The 21,939-nt window shown below is 42.6% G+C and overlaps 1 protein-coding gene across 3 annotated transcripts in view; it reads right to left on the bottom strand.

The window, feature by feature from the left end:
* Nucleotides 1-254: 254 nt before the first annotated feature.
* Nucleotides 255-21,939, bottom strand: part of Rab3c (RAB3C, member RAS oncogene family) — a 262,926-nt gene continuing 241,241 nt past the window's right edge. For 2 of the 3 annotated variants that reach the window (XM_045139063.1, XM_004664921.2), the window contains exon 5: nucleotides 18,335-19,272. In XM_045139063.1, the coding sequence (XP_044994998.1) occupies nucleotides 19,085-19,272 (188 nt within the window). In that variant the 3' untranslated portion in view covers nucleotides 18,335-19,084. Of the gene's footprint in view, nucleotides 345-18,334; nucleotides 19,273-21,939 lie in introns of those variants that run through there. The other variant, XM_045139064.1, reaches the window with a different exon arrangement.

Below are 21,939 nucleotides of genomic sequence, written 5' to 3' on the forward strand. Positions count from 1 at the left end.
CGAATTCTTTTAAGTACTTCATCATCTCATGAAAAATGAATGCCACGGAAACATTCTGCAATGCTGGCAAGGATGTGAGGAAACAGAAAACTTTATACAGTTCCAGTGACTCTGTAAATTGGCATCGTGCTCTTGGGAAGCACTTTGGCAATGCATACCATGAACTCAGAAACACTTCGGGCTGGAGAGATGCATCTGCTGTCCACTTGAGCTTCCTAGTCAAGCACGGAGGTCTGAGATGACCCAGGTTCAAGTCTCCATGTAAACAGCTGGGCCACAACTGTGCCGTCAGTTCTTTGGGGAGCAGAGATTGGGGAATAGCTGGCGATTGGGAGAGGTAAGTCCTGGAATCAAGAAAAGTAAGGGAAAACTGGTGGAGGGGGTGCCCAATGCTCTCCTCTGGCTGCTAGGCAAGACCATGGGACATTGCGTGTGCACAAGATGTGCATGTAACATGCATACACACATATATACAAACACACACACACACATGCACATGCACACACACAGACACTCAAAGTATGATTAGAGCATTATTTAGCTAAGCTACACTACTTATATTAAAAAGTACAGGGGCTGGAGAGATGGCTTAGCCAAAGGACTCAGGTTGGACTCCCCAGGACCCATGTAAGCCAGATGCACAGGGGAGTGCACACATCTGGAGTTCGTTTGTAGTGGCTGGAGGCCCTGGCAAACCCATTCTCTCTTTCTCTCTCTCTCTCTCGCCCTGCCTATTTCTGTATCTCTCTCTCAAATAAATAAAAAAAAAAATAAATTAAAAAAATAGTACAATCTGGGGGCTGGTGAGATCGTTTAGCAGTTAAGGCACCTGCCTGAAAAGCCAAAGGACCCAGGTTTGATTCCCCAGGACCCATGTAAGCCAGATACACAAGGGAACACACATCTGGAGTTCAATTGCAGTCGCTGGAGGCCCTGGCACACCCATTCTCTCCCTCTCTCTGCCTCTTTCTCTCTCTCAAATAAATGAATAAAAATAAGATTTAGGGCTGGAGAGATGGCTTAGCGGTTAAGCGCTTGCCTGTGAAGCCTAAGGACCCCGGTTTGAGGCTCGATTCCCCAGGTCCCATGTTAGCCAGATGCACAAGGGGGCCCACGTGTCTGGTGTTTGTTCGCTCCTGGCACACCCATTCTTTATCTGCCTCTTTCTCTCTCTCTGTCACTCGTAAATAAATAAAAATGAACAACAAAAATTAAGATTTAGAAAAAGTACAATATGGCCAGTAGAAACATGTCTGTATGTGTAGCTCAGTGCTCAGTGGCCAATTGTCTGCCTTACAAGATCCTAGATCCAGTCCCCCATACCAGGAAGAACAGCAGAAGTAAAGCAACAGGCCCATCCATTAGCCAAAAGAAATAAACAACAATAATAATAAAACATTGGGGTGAGAGGTAGCTTGGAAAGATGTGCACAGTCAAGTGATATGTGGGTAAGAACCCTAAAATTGAGGCCGAGGAGCTTGCTCAGTGGTTAAAAGTGCTTGTTTGGCTGGGGACGGTGGTGCAGGCCATTAATCCTTAATCCTTAATTGGCATTCAGGAAGCCGAGTTGGGAGGATTGCTGTGAGTTCCAGGCCAGCTTGGGACTGTAGAGTGTGTTCGAGGTCAGCCTAGGCTAGAGTGACAAATCAAAAATAAAATAGAAACACACTTGCTTGTAAACCTCACAGGCCCAGATTCAATTCATTGTACCCATATAAGGTAGATGCACAAAGTGACACTTCTATTTTTTTTTTTATCAATGGCAGGAGGCCCTGGTGTGCCCATACTGTCTCTCTTAAATAAATAAGTAAATAAATAAATAAATAAATACTAGCTCTAACTGGCAGGTATTCTATTGTAATAAAACTGCCTGTGGGCTGGAGAGCTGGCTTAGCGGTTAAGCGCTTGCCTGTGAAGCCTAAGGACCCCGGTTCGAGGCTCGATTCCCCAGGACCCACGTTAGCCAGATGCACAAGGGGGCGCACATGTCTGGAGTTCATCTGCAGTGGCTGGAGGCCCTGGCGCGCCCATTCTCTCCCTCTCTCTCTCTCTCTCTCTCTCTCTCTCTCTGTCACTCTCAAATAAAATAAATTTTAAAAACCAAACAAAAAAATTAATACTGCGCAGTGGCACATGTCTTTAATCCCAGCACTTGGGAGGCAGAGGTAGGAGGATCGCTGTGAGTTGGAGCCCATCCTGAGACTACAGAGGGAATTCCAGGTCAGCCTGAACTACAGTGAGACCCTACCTCAGAAAAAAATAAAAATAAAAAATAAAAACCCTGTCTGAGGAGGTGAGACTTGATCACAGATTGTGCGTCCTTACCACAACATCCAAGCTCCAGACAAGTTCACTTCCTCCCAACAGATCTCATCTCGGGAGGCACAGAGGTTTACAATTTACCCGAGCACTACGGGTGATTTTACAATCAATGGTTTCTGTGCCACATTGAGAAATTCTGCTATCATTGCTAACAAAGAAGCATACATTTAGTTTTCCCTCACTGTGCAATCAATGTTAGGCTTTTTTTTTTTCTTTTTGTCATCCAAGTAACATATAATTCTTTCATCTGTGTTCTTACTTCCTCTCTTTATTTTGAAAATGTGGTTCAGGGCTAGAAAGATGGCTTAGCGGTTAAGCGCTTGCCTGTGAAGCCTAAGGACCCTGGTTCGAGGCTTGGTTCCCCAGGTCCCACATTAGCCAGATGCACAAGGGGGTGCACGGGCTGGAGTTCGTTTGCAGTGGCTGGAGGCCTTGGCGTGCCTGTTCTCTCTCTTTCTCTCTCTCTACTTGTCTCTTTCTCTCTCTCTGTGTTGCTTTCAAATAAATAAATAAAAATGAACAAAAAAGAAAGAAAATGTGGTTCGCAAAGCAGAACACAAGGGTTCTATAACAAAGTATATCCATGCAATATATATATACATATATATATATACCTATACCTGTAAGCAGACACACAGAGAGATGGAGAGACAGAGAGGACACACCAGGGCCCCTTGCCTGCAAACAAACTCCAGATGCATGTATCACTCTGTGCATCTGGCTTTATGTGGGTCCTGGGGAATTAAACCCAGGGGGTAAACTTTGCAAGCAAGTGCTCAAACTATTGAACCACTTCTCCAAATATATATATAGATATAGATGTGTGTATATGTATATGTATGTGTATATATATATATATATATATATATACATATATATATATATATATATTTAATTTATTTGACAGAGAAAGAGAGAAAGAGAGAATGGGTGTGCCAGGGCCTCTAGCCACTGCAGACGAACTCCAAACGCATGTGTCCCCTTGTGCATCTGGCTAACGTGAGTCCTGGGGAGCCGAACCTGGGTCTTTGGCTTTGCAAGCAAGTACCTTAACTGCTAAGCCATCCCTCCAGCTCCCATGTTATATATTTTTAACAACTATGTCTATATTGTCCATAATGAGAAATACTAGAAGCTTGTGGTTGTAGACCTCTTTGTACAAATGATGAGGAATAAAGTGTGCCTAGTTTTTGAAAATATTAGTAAGAGAGTCACTGTTATAATAGATACTTATTATCAATTTCTGCATAGTGAATTGTTCCACAATCTAGCAAATTAAAGCCCCAAACCTTACCTCACAGTTTCTGTAGGTCAAAGAATCTAGGAATAGCTTATTTGGAAATTTCACACTCAGGGTCTAGTCACATCTAGAGGTGAACACAGAGTTCAATTCAGGGTAAATCTGCTTCCAGACTCATTCATTCAGTGGTTTCCAAGTCTAGAAAGTTGGCTTCACAAATTTCATCCCTGCCTCAATGCATGGTGCTGGGTGGATCAAGAAAGAATGAGTAGCTGGGCGTGGTGGCGCACGCCTTTAATCCCAGCACTTGGGAGGCAGAGGTAGGAGGATCACCGTGAGTTCAAAACCACCCTGTGACTACAGAGTGAATTCCAGGTCAGCCTAAACTAGAGTGAGACCCAACCTTACAAAAACAAAACCAAACAAACAAAAACAAAAGACAGAATGAGAGAACGTTCCCAAGACAAGAACTGCAGTCTGTCTTTTTGTGGCTTGATCTTGCACATGATATCTCATAACCTCTGTTGCTTTCCATCTGCTAGCTCCATTCCACACTCAGTGTGAAGGAATTATCTACAAGTGTGTGGATAGTCTTAGTGCCAGTACTTGAAAAGTCCATGCTAAAGTGTCATATCGCTGGAGATAAATAAATATATGTATATATATATTGATGCCATATTCTAATTTTTTATCTCCAGTGATTATATATATAATATATATATATATATATTTATATATAATACAGAGAAAGAGAGAAAGAGAGAGAGAACAATCATCATATATATGTACATATATACACAAATGTATATATATGTATATATATGTATATGTATGTATATATATATGAAGATTGTTCTGGATTATTGAGGCAAACCCAATATAACCTGTGAATCTTTTAAAGCATAAGATGAAACCAGAAGAGAAAAGCCAGAAGGATGTGGCCCAAGGGGAAGTCAGTGAGATGCCAAGGGGGAAAAGTATCTCTGAGGCTGTTTCAGGGTGACATGACAGTCCCACATCGAAGGACTAGAGGGAATCCTGTAGAAGACACAGGGCATGGCAAGATTCACAGACATACTCTAGACACCAAGTCCGGTCCCTGTGTAACAGCAAGGACTCCCCCTCCATAAGAAACTGAATTTGGCTGACGGCCAGAAAGAGTGGATTTGGTCCGTGCCCAGAGCGTCCAGTATAAGCACCCCCGTGTATGTGTTGATTTTTGCCTGGCACTGAAGGAGGACTTCTTACCTTCAGAATGGTAAGGCCACAGATGGATATTTTTCTTTTTTTTTTTCTTAAGCTGCAAAATATATTGCAATTTGTTACCACAGCCATTTAAAAAAATACCTGGGAGCTTAGCTTGAGGTACTAAAATAAATAGAGGACTTGGTAGCGCATGAACAAGGAAAGATCTAGATGCTGAAAGTCTGACATCAGCATGGCTAGGCTCTGGTGAGGCCATGCTGCAGGTTTTCAGAAGGCTGTATCTACCCCTGGATGGAAGAGTTTTGTTTTGTTTTTCATTGCTTTTATTTCTTTCCAAGTTTTTTTTTTAAAAATATGTATTTATTTGAGAAAGAGGGAGAGAGAGAGAGAGTATGGGCACATCCAAGCCTCCAACTACTGCAAACAAACTCCAGATGCATTCACTACCTTGTGCATGTGGCTGACCATGGGACCTGGGGAATTGAACCTGGGTCCTTAGGCTCCGCAGGCAAGTGACTTAACTGCTAAGCCATCTCTGCAGCCCTCCAAGGTTTATAGATTGACAATTTTCATTTATGTACCTAACGTATTTTGGTCATGATTCTCTCGCATCCCCTTCCCTGTCTCCCTTTCCCTTCCACTGAAGCCCTTCACTCTAACGAGTCTCTCTTCCGTATCGCTGTGTTTTCTCCCCCTCCCCATCATCCATGATGCACAAACAAGTATAAGTCTTGGGCAGACTCCGTGAGGTTGTTGAAGGCAGCATCCACCTTTGGTGTTCAGAAGTCTTCCAAACCACTCCAAAGAGCTTCCATTCTTTCTACCTCATGCAGAAGAATTGCCCGATTTATAAGGGAACTAATCATTTTCATGAGACATCCAGTTCACGAGGCTCCACTTCAGGAAAACCATCCTATTGCGACCTCAAATTCAAGCATATACTTGTTTTTTGGAGGAGGGGTGAGGGTAGGTCAAAGACATTCAGTCCACTGTACTAGGAGCTTTATTTATCTATCTATCTATCTATTTATTTATTTATTAGAGAGAATGGGCATGCCAGGACCTTTAGCCTGCTGTAAATGAACTCTATAAAAATGCTGCCCCCTTGTGGCACGTGTACAACATTGCGTGCTTGCTGCACTGTGCATCTGTGGGACCTGGAGATTTGAACATGAGTTCTTAGGCATCTCAGGCCAGCGCCTCATCCACTAAGCCATCTCTCCAGCCCTGTGTGCTAGGAGTTTAGATCACAGATGGCTGCATACTAAGCTGTGTCTGCACAGAGAGAAGGAGTTCATCTGGGTCTGAAAAGTATCCTCTTCCAGTTTGGTAGAATTAATGCGGCCTCCCCATGCTTTTATACCAAACAAAGAAAGGACCGGCTTACCACCTCGGACCACCAGGAGAAGTTACAAATGACCTGAAAAGGAAGGGAGAGATAAACAGGTAGAAAACCCCCAGGGGTAAATAAAGCCATTTTGATGGGCTTTATACCATCATTCATTGTTTAGGACCTGAGCCTCTGAGGTTCTTCCCCTGAGAGACTTTTCTCTAGAAGAGGGAAATAATACAGGCCTCTCTATCCAGGATGGCCTCTATATCCAGGAAGAACCTTTGGTTTGAGCACTTTCCTTCTTTGCTTTCCCTTTTAATTCTAACTCCCCCTAAAATAAATCTCAGAATTTGCCCTTCTTTTTGAGTCTGCACTTTCAATTCTTTGCTAACATGGATAAGAACCCAAGACTATAGAGCTGTGGATGTGGCAGTTCTAATCCCACAGAGCTCTCTCTCCCATCAATCTCAGGAGAGTGTTAATGAAAGTGTTGTCAGAAACTGTGAGAGTTGGCCTTCAGAATAATTGTATTTTTTTTTTACACTTGATCTTAACTAAAAGGCCAAGAAGGGTTAACTGAATTTTACACTAGAGGTGAAAAAGTAGAATGTTGTGGATAGTATATTCATGTCCCACTCAGTTTTTTTTTAATATTAAATAGAAATACTGATAGCAGTTTTAAAAACTAATTTATTTATTTGAGAGGGAGAATGTGAAAGAGACAGAGAGAGAATGGGCAACAAGGCCTCTAGCCACTGCAAATGAACTCCAGATGCATGTGCATCTGGCTTTACCTAGGTACTCGAAAATCAAATCCGGGTCCTTAAGCTTTGCAGGCAGATGCCTTAACTGCTGATCCATCTCTCCAGCCCTGATAGCATTTTTATCAAAACTATTTCCAGATCTAAGAATTGACTACATGGCATCTGAGAATCTAATGTAATTTTCAAGACAAGACCCTTAATACAGCTTTGATACCTTGCTCATTCATTCAAGCTCTTAAATCTCTTATCAGTATGACATGGCTTCTTCCTCCCTTCTCACCTCCCATGACTTCCCATTTAGCTTGTATCTTGTGAATGCCACCTCTTTCTTGCCATGCCTACACGGTTATGTTAATCTCCATATTTTCCATTGCCAACACCAATCCTTTCTCCAAAGTTCTAGTTGTAATGCCCTTTTAATTTTGGATTACTTTTCATTAAGTGGGTTTTTTAAAAATTGCTGTTCTATATATAGGAGACAAAAGAGCACAAGAGAAGTGCAAATGTGTACTTGCTTTAGGGTACTGATATTGGCCATGGAAATATGTCACACTTGACAGACCCCAGTGAGAGAGGACGGTAGAAATGGCCTCATCTCCTGCACACAGCTTTGGGATTAGTCACAATGTATGGGGTTAGCTTTGAGGTTTATCACTCATGTGACTGATGGATACTAACGATATATGTGGTAGTCATTTTCTGCGTTAGGTTGTGAACAATAAGAAAAAAAAGACCCCACAAATTTTTTTTGTTCTTTTTTTTAATTTTTTATTTATTTATTTGAGAACAACAGACACAGAAAGACAGATAGAGGGAGAGAGAGAGAATGGGCGCACCAGGGCCTCCAGCCTCTGCAAACAAACTCCAGACGCGTGCGCCCCCTTGTGCATCTGGCTAACGTGGGACCTGGGGAACCGAGCCTCGAACCGGGGTCCTTAGGCTTCACAGGCAAGCGCTTAACCGCTAAGCCATCTCTCCAGCCCAGAGAAATGGACAGACACAGGCAATGGGCACACCGGGCACCCTAGCACACCCAAGTGCCCCCCTGTGTCTCGGGCTCGCGTGTGTCCCGGCGGTTCGAACCGGGGTTCCTTGGCTTCAGAGTCAAAGTCTCTAACCTCTAAGCCATCTCCCGCTTTACCTAGGAATTCTTTACAAGGTACATGGGGAGTTAGAGGTGTAGACAGGGAATGCATCGAAATGGGAGAATAAGACTTGGAGGGAGAGGACATCGATTTTCACATCTGTTTTTAAATTTAAACTTCATTTGCTTTTTCCTTAATTTTTTTTTTTTTTCCATTGAGGCAGGGTCTCACTCTAGCTCAGGCTGACCTGGAATCCACTATGTAGTCTCAGGGTGGCCTTGAACTCATGGCGATCTTCCTACCTCTGCCTCCCAAGCGCTGGGATTAAAGGCGTGCGCCACCACGCATGGGCTAATATTTAATACAGGAGGGCCACTGGGGTTTACTGGCTATCTAGGGTACCCACACAGATGAGCTGCAGGTTTGGTGAGAGACCCTGATGCGGTAAGGTGGAGAAGAATTGAGGAAGACATGGGATATTGGCATCTGTCCTGCACATACACCTATCCTTATCTGTTCATTTGTTTGTTTGCAAGCAGAGAGAGTGAGAAGAGAAGATGGGTGCACCAGGGCCTTCAGTTGCTGCAAAGGACCTCCATATATACTCGAGACTTTGTGCATCTGGCTTCACGTGGGTCACTGGGGAATCGAACCTGCCTTGCCCGGCTTTGCAGGCAAGCCCCTTGGGGTGGTTTGACTCGGGTGTCCCCCATAAATTTAGGTGTTCTGAATGCTGGCTTCCCAGCTGATGGAGATTTGGAAATTAACACCTCCTGGAGGCGGTGTATTGTCAGGGGTGGGCTTATGAGTGTTACAGCCAGTTTCCCCATGCCAGTGTTTGGCACACTCTCCTGTTACTATGGTCCACCTTATGTTGGCCAGGGAGTGATGGCCACCCTCTGCTCATGTCATTGTTTTCCTCTGCCATCGTGGAGCTTCCCCCTCGAGTCTGTAAGCCAAAATAAGACTTTTTTTGCCCCCAAAAGCTGCTCTTGGTCAGGTGATTTCGGCCAGCAGAGTGAACCTGACTGCAACATGCCTTAAGTACTGAGCAATCTTGATGGCCCTTATTCATCTCTTCTTTTAAAGCGACTAGTATTCTAATTCTAATTGCCTCTCAGAGCTTTCACCTGCAAATATTGTGCTGAAATTAAGTCCCCGTGTGTGTGTGTGTGTGTGTGTGTGTGTGTGTGTGTGCATACACAAGGCACACACGTGTGTATGGGTAAGCAGGTGTGTATGACTGTGTATGATGAGGACAGATGACAATATCCCATGTCTTCCTCAATTCTTTTCCACCTTACCACATCAGGGTCTCTCACCAAACCTGGAGCTCATCTGTGTGGGTACCCTAGAAAGCCAGTAAACTCCAGTGGTCTTGCTTAGACAGCGAGTGAGATCCTAACTGATCCATCTCTCAGGCTTGCATCTTCTTGCTGCCTGGCAGTGAGGATTCAACTGCAGCTGGAGTTTCCAAGGCGAAAATGATATTTAAGCCATAGCACCAGCACCTTTTTAAAAGTCTCTTTGTGAATTCGCCCTCCTTGACCGCGTTCCCTACTTTCTAGGTAACCCTTGTCCTGGTTGAGATATTGAACTGCACATGCCGTTCTATCCACTGTCAGAAATTCGGCCATCAAGAGAGGCATGGTAGCTTTTGTTAACCTCAACCTTGGCACCCATCAAATTATATCATCAACTACCAAGGGGGATAATGTCTTGGAATCTTATTAGAAATTTTCCTCCAACTCTTGCCTCCTACACGTTTTCTGTACCTTCTGCCTTTTTTCCATCTTAGTCGGCAGAATTTCTCTAGGAGGAAGTTGACACATTAAGACAGAGAATGATTTTTTTTTTTTAGTTGAAATAACTTTGATTCAAATTAATACATAAAAGGAAACTCTAGCCCTGGAAGATTTAGATTAGCAATAGATTAGGAGGTTAGAATTAGTGTTAAGGGGAAAAAAATAATAATAGATTAGAAAGAAAAGATTCAAGGGCTAGAAAGGTGGTTTAGCAGTTAAGGTGCTTGCCTATGAAGCCTAAGGACACATGTTCGACTCTCCAGATCCCATGTTAGCCAGATGCACAAAAGTAACGCAAGAACGAGGCTGCACATGCCCACTAGAGGCGTTAGTGTCTGGAGTTCAACTGCAGTGGTTGAGGGCCTAGTGTGTCAATCTTTCTCTCTCTCTCTCTCTCTCTCTCTCCCTAAAAAGAAAATAAAGAAAAAGAAAGGGAGAAAGAAAAGATTCAAGTCAAATTTGTGCCAGAAGGATTTATTGGGTCAGGCAAGTAAGGTCATGAGACATTAAAGGAGAAATATGAGGAATAAACTTATCTGAGAAGGGTTCAAAGACCAGAGTCTGGTTGTGGCTTTTATTCAAAAGGTCTTTTTTTTTTTTTTCTTTCAAGTTCAGTAAGAAGCTAAGAAGAGAGAGTTTTAGTTTACTTAGAGTGATCTACAGTCTCAAAGCTATTAAGAAAGAAATAACTAGGCAATGACTTCATTAAAAAAAAAAACACTCTCTTCTTTCTTTCTTTTCATTTCTTTCATGTTGCCTTCTTCTATCTGGATAGATGGACATTCTAGGCCTGAGTTCAGGGCAAGATAATGTGACCAACATATATCTTCTTGGGCCCTAATCAGACTATTTTCAGAGCAGAGTCCCAGATGTGGTCCCAAGAGGCAGACTTAGGAGAAAACCTGTATAATTACAGTTGATGATACAAGTTCCCCCAAAGCCCTCAGAATTGCTCCATAGATCTACTGGGATACGTGTAGACTAGTTTGTTTTACCACAACCTGAGGCTCATGATGAAGGACAGCCTAAAAGACACCCCAATTCTAACAACTGTAAATGATGTCCACGCCATTCTACTGACGGTTCCTGTCCTAGACTGTGCCAATGGGCTGTCCAAATGACCATCTGCTCAGTAGGCTTTTGATACAGAAACATGTGGTCTTCAGGGAGCAAAATGAATTTTCAATACCTTAATAGCTTTTTCATTTTTTAATTATTGTGAGGAGGGAGAGAGAGAGAGTAATTGTGTTTCCCAGGGCCTCCTGCTGCTGCAAATGAACTCCAGACACATGCGCCACTTTGTGCATCTGGCTTTACCTGGGTATTGGGGATTTGAACCTGGGCCGACCCAGGTCATTAGGATTTACAAGCACCTTTAACCACAGAGCAGTTTCCACATTCCCTTAGTAACTCTTTTGAGAAAATATTTTGTTTACTTTACATAGAGAGGAAAGAGAGAGAATGGGCACATTAGGGCTTCCTGCGCATGCAGGCAAACTCCAGATGCATGTGCCATTTTGTGTCTCTGGCTTTACGTGGGTAATGGGGAATTGTACCCAGGCAGTCAGGCTTGGCAAGCACACACCTTTAACTGTTGAGCCATCTCTGTAGCACCTTAGTGGCTCTTTTGGATCAGGATCTTCATACCTCTAAAACATCAGGTCAGATAAAACATGATCTGTCTTAAAAGAGTATGGATATGATTGGAAAGCACTCCTGTACTTAAGTTCAAATTCTCACATTGCACACCTAAAGATTGTGACATTTTGAATGTAGAGTGCCCCCCAACCCATAGCCTCACGTGTTTCCCTTTAATCCCCGGCTGGTGGCAATTTGGGAGGTGGAGCCTTGCTGGAGGAGGTGTGTTGCTGGGTGAGGGCCTTGAGGTTTATCAGTCTACCCCTAAGCTACCTTACCTGACTCTGGCACCTTTCACCCAGATACGTGCCTGCAGAGACTGGCCCCTCTGAAGCATGAAACTGTCCCTCGAGACTGTAAGCTGAAATAAAGCCTTTTTTTCCTACCAGCTGCCTTTCAATCAGTGTTCCGTCCTAGCGACAAGAAGGTAACTGCAACGCTGCTCCAATTCCTCAGTTCTCAAATAGATGAAACCAGGGCGGTTGGGAGAATTAATTACCAGAAAGTAAAAGCTACATGTCTCTTAAATTAAAATAAAAAATAAGTATCCAAGCTCTGCCTTCAGTTCAAGTTCAATGTTGTGTGCAGGGTTGTTGAAGAAGGATGATGAGAAGTGAAAAGCCAAGAGTCATATACATTCGAAAGAGATTTTTAAAAATTCATTAGGCTAACACTGAGGAATTCAGGAATATAGTCTCTTAGATATTTATTGTAATCTTCAAAAAAAAAAAATAAACAAGATAAACCCAAAGAACAGAAACCACTTTCCATACAGAATTCACATATAAACTAAATACCTAATTGAGCACATACCATTTTTACACAGTTAATTTCAGTCATCATCATAATAATAAAAGTTTCACAATGTGAATACACTTTATAGTTTTAAACCCAGACACGAGCTCCTGCGGACACATGGAGAGTCACAATATTTGCTATGAAGCAGCAATTTTTCAACTAAACTTCACAATCACTACATATGAAAGCGTCAAGTGTTTGAAGAAAAGTCCCCCAGCGCCGTCACCGAGAAGCCCAAAGTGCCTGCTTACAAAAGAGGGTTCTTCTCTGCACAGAAACATCTCTGGGTGCACATCTGCCTGGGTGACGTTAGATTAGGGAAGGTCTCATGGTCTGGTACATTGGCAAGTGACTAAATTATCTGCTGCAACGTGGCCTTAAAGCAGTTTGGAGATTGATGTCATTCATAGCAGCTCACTTTCCTCAGAGAGACCACAGCTCAGGGCTAAACTGGGTCACTTGAGAGATTTTAATTTCCATAGCTGTCAACTCGGTCCCTCCTCCTTTCACAGGGAACATTTTGCAGTCTTGCCCGTTTTATGTGGCATGACCTCCTTCCTATTCTTTTGGGAGCCACGTCTAATCCCTTCACAGGAGCAGCCCTGGAACCTTCCAGTTCTTACAGGCTCACTATACTCTGTTACCCAGACATAATCTACCACTTAGATTATACCTGGCACCGTTTCTTCTCATTTTCATATTACATTCCCACAGTACTGAACAGGTGGTGATCAAAAAGTATGACTACATGGCAACCAGCCAGGCATTGAACCACACTGCTAAATTATCATTTGCAAGTTAACTACTGGTTCCGTTTTCTTTTCTTTTTAATTTGGCACTACCTTGTCACTCTTTTCCTCTTTTATCCATCTTCGTTTGAATTCTCCAGGGGGTTTTCAGAAATAAAAACAACTTCCATCCCATCACAGTTAAATCCGGGCCACATGTTGCTCACATGGCTCAAGGACATTTAATATGATTGGCATATCCTCACATGTCAATTTCTGGTCAGAAGTCATAGAGATAATGGAAGGCTTTAAGGTGTCCGGATCACCATCTAGAACCAACTCCACTCCATCACTCTTACCGACTAAGTCATGCTTGCTTTATTTCCTAAGAGGACCATGGCTTAACCTGCTAACTATTTGGAAAAAAAAAAGTACAGTATTAAAATGAGGCTCTACCTTAATAAGTAATATGGTAAATGGAAAGTGAAAGTGGTATCCTGGCTTGAATTCAATGCACATCAATATGTATAGCTCTCGACAATCCAGCAACTAAAGTTGATGCACATCTGTGCAGTTGCAGAACATACATACATACATATATATATATATTCTCCAAAGTAGATGAAGGATTCTGAATTTTCTTTCTCTATTGTGGACAATTGAGAGTTACAAGACCATTAACTACAAGATATAAAACACTGGTAATATTAAGAGTTTTCAGGGTTGACATTGTTGAAGCTTGCAAACAGAGTACAAGATTAAGTACCAATAAAATATACATAGAAATACAAGAGTGGAAATCCTTAGCTGACAGAACATGTGATGAATCTTTCTAAGAAGAAAAGTGGCTTCTGTGTGTGCATATTTTTTTCCTTAGGCAGCTGAAGTAGTTGCTTACTACACTCATAAGAGGCTTAGGGAGAATTCTGAATTAAGGAAGGAATACTTTTATAAAATAAATTCACAGTCATTCTGTCATGAACATAAATCCCATAGTTCTAACAGGTGAGATTGACATGTATTTGCAGATACTAAATGTTTGGTCTCTAGAGGGAAAATGTACTTTTAAGTAGGCACAGAGGAGTTTCACACGACACCAATGAGATATTTACTGGATAAATTGTACCACTAGACAAACACTGCTACAAGAAACCACTTGAAGAAGCATACAGCCACCAAAGCATCTCACACACTCATTATGAATCATTTTCACACTAGTTTATATACACTGAGTAAGTCATTAAATATTGCACTTATTGGCCCATGAACCCTCAATTCTGAGGTGTTGAAAAATAGAAAACAAATCTATTTTTTAGAACATACTTCATGCAACATTTAAGACATTTCAGTTCTACAGACACCATTAAGTAGTTGTACATTTGGACAGCCTGACTGTATCACATCACGTCTGGTATTAACAATATATTAACAGGGATCATGGGACGGTTTTCATTAGGTGCACTTTCTAGGGGTGGCTAGATGATGCACGGGAAACCATCCTTTCTACGGTGAACAGTGCCTGGACTTCACTTTGACAAGGGATATGGGTCCACTAGTCACATGTAGGTCATGTTCTTGTCCCTGAAAGGCCAGGGGTTGGTATGGTTCATGTACCAGCTGTGTCTGTAGGAACAGCGGCCATGAACCCCAAGTAACCCTTAGCCCCAAACAGCATGAATGTGCTGATACAAAGCTACAGAAACTCTCAGTTGTCCACGATAAAGGAAAGTATGAACGCAGGTGAATGAGATGAGCAGGTAACCCCTAGCCTCATTTCAATAAGTCGTGATCTGTTCAGACTCCACCAGTCACAGTTACTGATAGGAGCTACATGGTAAACTTGACCCTGTCATCCTGTGAGGATAGTGCTTGTAAAATACATGAAATGACTTTTGTAAAAAAAAAAAAAAAATTCCGGAAGTAGACAAGAGAAACTCACAGGGAAATTTTAACGCGTCCACCAGCTACGCGATGTAATCTTAATATGCAGGATCAGGGTGAAGTTTTGAAATGATTCATTCCTGTTGCCTGGAAGGTTCGCAGAATGCATCTCCTCTCTACCCTCACTGGGAAGTCATTATGGACCCAGACATGTACTAATCAAAGCAATGTGAAGATTCAATTCCATCGACCTTTGAAAACGCAATGTGAGTTACAGTTGATACATAGCGAATGCGTCCTTCTCCCTGCGTTGAGAAAGCACAAGAGATGAGATTGCCCTTCATTAAAAAAAAAAAAATGTATTGGTGTTGGTGAATGTGAGTTTTAGGGGCAGCAATAATGTGTGCCTGTATGTGTGTGGGTGCGTGTGCGTGCCTGTGGCCCAAGAGCAGATTATTTCAATCCACTACAGGAAAACATTTGACCGGAGTACCAAGCATTCCTAGAAAGGTTTAAAAATCCACTTATTTATGAAATACTCATAACAATATGAAGGGACACCTTCGATAAGTTCCCACAACTTATTTTTGTCCCCCATTCTTAGGTAGGGAAACTATATTTCTAGAATCCATAGTCCTTATGGGCAGTATAGGGGTAAAAATATTTCTCCCCATCTGGTCATAAATTTTTATCCTAATTTACCCTGAACCCAGTTTGCCCCAATATGTTTATGCCTATAAATGGCTAGTCGAAAAGTCACATAAAATACAAAGAACTCCAAAAAGCTAACCCTAATATTAAAAAGTTTATTATATCAGCAAGACCTCACCTTTTTCCTGGGAAACTACTAATGTACACATTATGGTCATGAATGGGGGAGCTGGGCAGCCCTGTTTTCAATTGCATAAGGAGGGGGAAAGGATGGATGGACGTGAAAGCTCTTGAAATGTTTCCCTGAAACAGTCCAGATGTCTAAAAATATTTTGGCAAGTGGAGATGACCAGATGACAATTAATTAACTAATACTAATTTCATTGCATCAAAGTCAACAAGAGATGATGTCTAAGATTTATAGACAAATGCAGGTACACACTGTTAAAATGTCTTGCTCTTTCAAATACAAATCTAGTTAGGTCATTGATTAAAAAAAAAAAAAAAAGGTCTGTGCATAGTTGAGCTGATGGTAAAAGGAGGAAGGATATGTGTGTAGCAGCCAAAAATGTTGAAAACCCTTGGCATTATAGTGTTGAAATTTGTAAATAATAATAATAAAAAAAAACTTGATGCCAATAGACCTTCACTGAGTTAACCCTTGGCTGGGTCCTGTTGACAGAATTGATTTTACAATCAGAATATCTTCCTGAAGACATTAGGAACAGACAATTCTTTCTTTGCATATGCATTGTAGCAGGAACATAGGATCTCCTTCCCTTGAGCTCAGTGACAACTCTGTCTGGACATTTTCATGGATATATTCAGAATAAAAAATCACAGTAGGGTGGGAATTTCATAACTGAGAATCATTTGAGAAGACCGCAAGTATTGAATATTCTCGGGCAATGGCGTGAGGACCACTGTTGGCTCTCTCATGCCCGGTGCACAGAAGCCCAACCTTGGGATGCCTGGCACGGTGCCAGGGAGCCCTTGGCAAATGCCTGATCCTGTGTAAGCGGGCCCTTCACTCATGCTACTAATTTCAATATAGCAGATCATCGGGGGAGTTTCCAAATGGGCACAATGTAGCTATCTCCTTTTTCTTCCTTTCCCTCTTTCATTTTGTAATAATATGCATACCAACATCGCAAGGAAGCCATTTGATATGCTCTGTTTATGTCTTTTATGTCTTTTACATCTGTGGTTATGTATGTTGGGGTACAGGACAGAGCTCCTCTGCCTTTTTTTTTTTTGGTCTTACATTAAATTGTAAATGTGACTTTAACAGCTGTGTCACTTTGGCCCAGGTTGTACAAATGTGACATGGTCATGTAAATAAATAACTATTACAAATAAATTTGCCTGCATGCCAGTGCTTCTCTGTTTTTCTTCATTAAAAATTTTGTAATCTTGGGCTGGAGAGATGGTTTAGCAGTTGAGGAGCTTGCCTGCAAAGCCTAAGTACCAAGGTTCAATTCCCCAGGACCCACATAAGCCAGATGCATAAGGGGGTGCACATGTCTGGCATGCCCATTCTCTCTCTCTCTATTTCTCCACCTCTTTCAAATAATAAAAAATAAATTGTCATCTTGAATCTGGGTGTCTTGATATCTAATAGATATCTAATGAAGCAGTAATGTCTTCTCTTCAGTAAGTCAAGCTTGCCTACCAGGTGGCGAAGGAGAAAGTGATTTCCAATTTGTGAGCGTGTGACTAAGGAGGCTTTCATTCTCCAGAAGGAATCTTCCTCTACACAACATATCACCCTATCAACATCATCGCCCAACCAATTTTACTTTTGACTTTTGAAAAGGTGGAGTGTGGGCCCAAAACAGAGAAAGTCCACCCAGTGGAGCCATCCTTCAAAATGCATTCCAGCGCTGCCTTTCCAATTACTTTTTAGAGAGAGAGAGAGAACTGGAGCGCCAGGGCCTCAGCCACTGCGATGGAACACCACTCACTAGTGCCACCAAGTGGACATGGGCGAACTTGCACTTGCTTCCCTGATGCGCAGCTGGCTTACACAGGGCCTGGGGCGTGGAGCATGGCTCTTAGGCTTTGCAGGCAAGCGTCTTAACCAGCTCAGTGCTACCTTTCTAAAATCCTCACCGCAAATACTGCTGGGCGGTGTGGAGATCTCAGTTTCCCTTGGCACAGCAGGGAGGATTTCTTATTTGCACATTACTCATACAGTCTTCCAGAAACTTGACTGGTTCCCTCCCTCCAACTACCACGGATCCTGGGCGTTTCTGTAACTCTCGGTGGTGGAAAGGGTTCTCTCTGTGTAACAAAAAGCATGTTTAGAAACTTACGTAATAAAGATGTGCTTTAGAATTATAAATACCCCAATTAAGAAAATACATAAAGGAGGAAAATGATATTTTCCTCAATTCAAGGAAATATCCCCCCCCCCCAAAAAAAAGCTTCCAAACAAGTAGAAGAGCTTAGCTGAATCTGGAGGAGAAAATAATGACCCGGGAAGAAGATGTGCCCTTCATAGGAAGAGGAGCGTTAACAGGCTTCAAACTCACCTCTGTTTCAAGCATTGACAATAGCTGTGGACAGCAATGGTGACGTTTGGTCGTGTGAGTGAAGGGGTCAGGTCATTAAGGGGATGGGCACTTCTCAGGATTTGAAATGCCATAGTTACAGCATCATTGGTCACAATGCTCCCTGCATAACAGACATTAGGTAGATGCCTCTCAAATGTTCCCATTTGGGAAGAATCGGGGAAAGATATGCTCTGGAATGGCCTATTTGCTTAGATTACTATTTAAATATAGTTCTAGTCAGGCTAATATCAGTGATTTAGGAAACTTCCAAGGGCCTTAAAAGTCATGGCTCACTGTTTTCATTTTTCTTTTCTGATTTCTGAGCCAGGGTTTTTGTTTTTGTTTTTTTTTTTACAATTTGTAGCTCAGGCATGCCTTAGACTTGTAATCCTCTTGCGTCAGCCTCTTCAGTTGCTGGGATTATAGGTTTTGCTCCATCATACCCAGCCCTTCACTTTTTTTTTTATAGTTGATGCATTCCTGAATTATTAATAAAAGTGCAAAATAGATATATTTCCTGATAATAAACTGCCCACACCTGTGACAGAATCTCTAATCAAGAGCAAATGTTGTACTTGATTTTCAGTTATGGGTAAAGCAACTTACTTCCTGACATCTCTCCCTGCTTGTCCGCAGACACACCCACACGCACCCACACACACCCACACAAGCCATTTCTTAGACACCATCCATACAAGTGAGTAGCGTAAGTTGAGTCTGTGGCACAAAAGTTAGTTGCGGTGAAACTATAGTCTGAGATTTCGGCAGTAGCTTAGTTGAGAAGAAATTTGCAATAGAAAAAAGAAGAAGAAGAAATTATCAAAGACAAAGAAATAACAAGTCACATGCAAGTACCAGATGTTGATAGAAGGATAGTCCTTACAAATTTAAGATTGCATGTTTGCCACATATTAACACAGGAAATGGCTCAAGATGTGAATGCACATATGGGCCATTGACATCAAAGACTTCCTTCAAACAATTATTAGGCAGTATAAGTGAAGGCTCACAGACCACTTATAAATGCTGTTTCTTGGCAACCGGAGGCCCCCCCATGGAGCTGCCTGTAGGGGGCGCATTAGCAGCCACAGTTGGGCTGAGATGGAGGAGGATTTTCCTTGAGTCTGGTGCTCTGCTTGGCCGCAGCGATGGCTGGATCCGTCTCCAGGCTCTCTGACATTTTATCACAGATGATATCCACAAGGCGCTCAAATGTTTGCTTGACGTTAATGTTATCCTTGGCACTGGTTTCAAAAAACTCAAACCCTGGAGGAGACACATAGAAACACAGCTGGGTCAGTTCACGGGTTCTGAACTTCACTGGGCTGTTGCTTGTGGCTTTGGAAGGTGGAGCTGGATGGCAGGTGGGTTGTAGGTGAGAGCACAGGTGGGTTACGAGGCGCCACCCACTGAGCATGCACAAAGGAGTTAGGAAGCAGAATTGGTGGCACGCATTTTATTTGTCTCTTGATTCATTCATGTTGTCATTACGAGGGAAGAGGTTATTAAAGGTTTTGCATTTCAAGGGTGTGTAATGGTGACATGAAGAATTTTCAACATGGGCTGCGGCTGGGCCCTAGCATTCACTGAGCTTGATTCTCAGCATCCCTGTGATCCCAGAATTCAGGGGTAGAGGCAAGAGGATCACAAGTTCAAGGTCATCCTTTGACTACACAGCAAGTTGCAGGCCAGCCTGGGCTATATGAGAACCTGTCTCAAAAAAAAAAAAAAAACTAAATAAATAAATGAATAGGGCCGGGTGTGGTGGCACACGCCTTTAATCCCAGCACTCGGGAGGCAGAGGTAGGATGGTCACCGTGAGTTCAAGGCCAGACTGGGATCACATAGTGAATTCCAGATCAGCCTGGGCTACAGTGAAAAATAAATAAATAAATAAAAAGAGACAAAGAAATGAGTAAATAAATAAAAGAAATCCTCTAATCCAAGTCTGTTTGCTATCCCTTCCTTTCAACCCTTGTGCAATGCTTAATCTTGATAATCAAATTGACTTAATTAAAAAATGCCTAAGAGTTTAGAAAAGCGTACCCCTGCATGTGTCTGTGAGAGCTTCCCCAGACAATTAGCTCATAAGGACTTTGAGTTAATCAACAGATCAATTCCTTGATGGAGTCACAATGTGATGGTATTATTGGGGGGTAGTGAAGGGGTTTCACTGGGAGGAAGTAGGCCACTGGAGATGTGTCCTTGGGGGCCAATGCCCTAGATGTTTCCTGGATTTCTCTTTCCCTTTGTGATTTGCACTCCTCCTTCACGCCCTCTTGGACACTCGGACACTTTCCCTTTCTGCCTGGCCGCAGACGGGAGATGTGTCTGAGGGTCTTCTAAGTCGTCAGTACATCCGGAAGGACGCCAGGTGGCAGTAAAGAGTCACAGACAGGAGCTGCCTTAGCCCTGCTTACACCCTGCTTTAGATTTCTGCATGGCCTTAAGCCTCACGTCCCTCAGGCCCCGCTCCATCTATCTGATGGAGGCCGACTTTGCCACAGCCTGTGTGATCTATCAGCAGCAACGGTATTGAATCAGTCTCTGGGAAACAATTTTTGATGCATTTTTAAATGAGCAGTGAAAATTGCAATAAGATACAAAATACAGGGTGGTCGGCAGGGTTGGGGGGGCAGTTTTACGTGCCCCCTGATGTAGCTGGGTGGAAACAGCCCGGGCTTGCCTCACTGTACACACGACCTCATCCATCCCATTGTCTGCATTCACATTGCTTGTCAGCCGGTTGCCATGACAACATCCCCACTAGGACAGCCAGAGATTGCTCTGGTCCATTCAAGGGATGTTGATTTAGGATGTGTTGGGCTGAACACAGAAAGCCTTTTCTAATCCATTCTCAATTTTACACCCTATAAATCCTTCTGGTTACATCTGGCTATATCTCAGAGGAGCCACACGGATTCAAAATGATTAAATCGGGTGAGCTCACTTCCAGCTCCTGGGGCCAAAGGGAAATGAACAGCCACTCACTTTGCGACCATGTCAAAAATAAGACTTTCTTAAAGAGAACGGAACAACAGAAAAAAAATTCACGAGTTAAATTTTCTAATGTACTCATGATGTCATTTGATCAGATGAGTAAATAAATCTAAGCTTGAATTTTAATCGCCATTCTACTATTAAAACCGAAGCATATAATTGCAGCAATAAATAGGAATCAAATAGAGCCAGGTTCTGTAAAACAGCAGTGGGTATTTCAGCCCATCTTTGGCTTGCACTTTCTTTCTCTGTACAATGATTGTGGAGTTCTATAGTTGGCATTTCTCCACGGAGAGGTAAGACCACCTGGTGCCCACAGCTCTCTCTCGCTCTGCTAATGCCTGTATGGTCCACCAGGCTGGATCTCTCTCACTTTTCTACAAGCTGGATTCAAAGTGAGGGACTACTAAAGACGGCCCGAGCAACATCCTTCTTGCTTGGTTATCAGGAGGATATCCCTCCCATTTTCTGAGATACGGGTACTATTTTCCCAGTACCATTGGGAAAGTGTTTCATTTCAAAAGAAAGCCCACCAAGGAAATAGGCTCCTTAGATGAGACTAGATTAAAACAATCCCAGAATTTGGCACAAAGTTGAAATCAAGTCAGTACAAAGTTACCCTTTCTATCCTGGCACCTGCCAATGCTTTTTTTCAGTTGTTGGTGAGTCTGAGAAGGTACTGAACTTGAGGTACACTCACTCACTGTTGAAAGGTGGTTGTTCAGACAAGCTTTTATCCAGCGCAACTTCGTTAATACGGACAGTAGGTCATTTTTGTTTCTATTCACGGTAGGGTCTCATTCTAGCCCAGGCTGACCTGGAATTCACTATGTAGTCTCCAACTCCTACTTTGGCCTCACAAGTGCTGAAATTAAAGGCGTGTGCTGCCACGCCCAGCTTAAGTCACTTTAATTTTTTAAAAATATTTTATTT

This window comes from Jaculus jaculus, chromosome 20, assembly GCF_020740685.1.
Source record: "Jaculus jaculus isolate mJacJac1 chromosome 20, mJacJac1.mat.Y.cur, whole genome shotgun sequence".
NCBI classification, from domain to species: Eukaryota; Metazoa; Chordata; class Mammalia; order Rodentia; family Dipodidae; genus Jaculus; species Jaculus jaculus.